Source organism: Temnothorax nylanderi, unplaced genomic scaffold (assembly GCF_030848795.1).
Source record: "Temnothorax nylanderi isolate EJ_2023f unplaced genomic scaffold, tnyl_v1.0 TNYL_tig0377_pilon, whole genome shotgun sequence".
NCBI lineage: Eukaryota > Metazoa > Arthropoda > Insecta > Hymenoptera > Formicidae > Temnothorax > Temnothorax nylanderi.
This window is the reverse complement of record NW_027249439.1, coordinates 1-2,276: the sequence shown is the minus strand read 5'-3', so window position 1 is coordinate 2,276 and position 2,276 is coordinate 1. Positions and strand designations below refer to the sequence as shown.

The 2,276-nt window shown below is 43.5% G+C and overlaps 1 protein-coding gene across 1 annotated transcript; it reads right to left on the bottom strand.

The window, feature by feature from the left end:
• Positions 1-382: 382 nt before the first annotated feature.
• LOC139781957 (uncharacterized) lies at positions 383-1,232 on the bottom strand. Its single transcript, XM_071720835.1, has 2 exons — positions 1,102-1,232; positions 383-1,000 (listed from the first exon to the last, which is right to left on the bottom strand). The coding sequence occupies exons 1-2, from the start codon at positions 1,230-1,232 to the stop codon at positions 442-444; spliced, it is 690 nt and encodes a 229-aa protein (XP_071576936.1). The 3' UTR covers positions 383-441.
• Between the last annotated feature and the right edge of the window lie 1,044 nt (positions 1,233-2,276).

Sequence of the window (2,276 nt, the reverse complement as noted above, 5' to 3'; positions counted from 1 at the left end):
ATAGAAGCGAGGCGCCGATGCTCCGGCCGACGTCGCATATACGACTCGAATATAAATGCGCGCGAAGAAATTATAGTATGATTTATACTTAAAAAACAATCTATCTACGCAGTACGTAAAAGACAAAGGAAAAAATGACGTCATCGGGACGATGATCGACTCGATAACGCGTCGAACCTGTCGGAACATGTTCGTCGTAAACAACATTTTTATGGGAAAAGGGGGTGTTATCGCGTAGACTAAACAATTTCGCGTTATTTTTTTATGACGCAGTACGCGAGACAAAGGAAGAAATGACGGATCGACGATGATCGACCGCATCAAAGCGATGATAAAAATTAAGGTAGGGATGGACATACATGCAAAGAAATTACATCGTTCATTTAGGTGTAAAAAAAGCCTGTTTATTTAACTCTTCTTTTACATGATATATCTTACGTACTAAAAAACTAAAGCTGCGAGCTCACAATCGATGAGCTGATTCGTATTGAACGCATCGCTAGCGTATATTACATTCGACGCTTCCTTGGGATCCGTCACGGTGGACGCGATATCGGAGAACTGCGCAAACTTTGCATCGACCGTCGCAAGTATTCTGACCAAACGATCGAATCTCGCCTCGATGCACCGATCGAGATCGAACATACGACGCAACGTCGATTCGGTCATCATCAAGCGTACGTTTGCAGATTCAAGACGTATGAGTTTGACGTTATTAACCGACGTACAAACTCTCACCGTTAGCGGTCCAACATTTATAAAACTATGGACATCTTTGTAGTCGTTGCGAAAGAAATTCTGAATGTTTCGCCGTTGCTCGTAGAGTGCCTTCCACGTTTCGAGAGACAACAGCAGTTCCTTTCCTCGATGATCTCCAACTGCGATCTCCTCGTAGCTCGGTGGGCCCACGTTGATACCAATTTCGAGGAATTTATATCCCGTAGCTGTCAGCGCGTATCGTCTGCCGAGTATGCGTACCGCGCGACGTTCCCTAGAAATGCTGTATAAAAGAAATGAAATTAGTTTATTTTCGTAAGTAATACAATTTGTAAAGATATAAAAACTGGGAGAGGCTCTATTTTTTTCTTAAAAGAAACTTACCTATTACATCTGGCCTCATACGTTTGAGTTTCAACGTCGTGAATCGGCATGTAATAATTCACGGCATTCGCGCGTTTTGCACCGTTGTTGCTGTTGCTGCTGCTGCTGCTGCATCCTTCAAAGGAGAACATTTTCGCTCTCTAGGCTCTGAGAAGTTGACCGTCAGTACAAGCGATCGAAACAAGACTGATCGTGTAAAATTAATCTAGTATACGCAACAATTCCAAAAGTAATGATGTGGTGGGGGAAAGGGAGAGGGGGAATTAATGTTTATATATAGAACTGCGCAGTGGATTTTTTTTATTAGGAGAGGGGGAAGTAAAGCCTACTCTAACGGTGATGATGGGGGTGGGGAGTAAAAAATAAAAACATTATAAAAAGTTATATATAATTTATTTTAAAAAAAGATCGCAGTTCTTATGGCGTCGCGCGCGACCACCAGTTAAATAGTTTTATTACATTTTGTAACGCGCAATTCATTTCATGTTTTCCGCATCGCATAGTATTGGTGTCATCTAGTTTATTCAAAGATTCGATATCTTCGTAATGCGCATCCAGAGTCTCGACGATTAGGTTTTTTTGCGCATAATTCTCCAGCAGATCCACCAGCCATTCTCGTTTCTGACATCCCTTGACATACACGAGAGTCGGCATCTCGTCGTTGTCGTCATCGTCTTCTTTCTCATCATCGTCTTCTTCTTCTACACCAAGCACGGCCGATGTAATCAGGCGTTTCACCATGCTGTACGGCACGTTTCCGTTTTCCCATCGTAATCCATGGTGATTGCGAATCAACCAGGTAGCACACGATTTATCGGATTTTGTGAGGAGATTCCACGGCATGGGGTAATTAAAGATGTGATGCGACAGAACGCAGCCTTTTCTCAGCACCGCCACCTCCTTCACGACAAATTTCATCCCGACGAGGAATCCTTGCAGGTCCACGAATGTTGGTACGGACATGACGAGATTTCTTTATCTCTCTCTCGTCAATGCGTCAATCGAGAGGAATAACGCGCAACTCTGCAAACCGTCTCGCGACACTCTGATTTATACTTCCCCCTCCCTTGCCCCTCTCAATAATTGTATCGAAGACTGATGGAAGAGAGAGAGAGAGAGGAGAGAGAGAGAGAGAGAGAGAGAGAGAGAGAGAGAGAGAGAGAGAGAGAGAGATT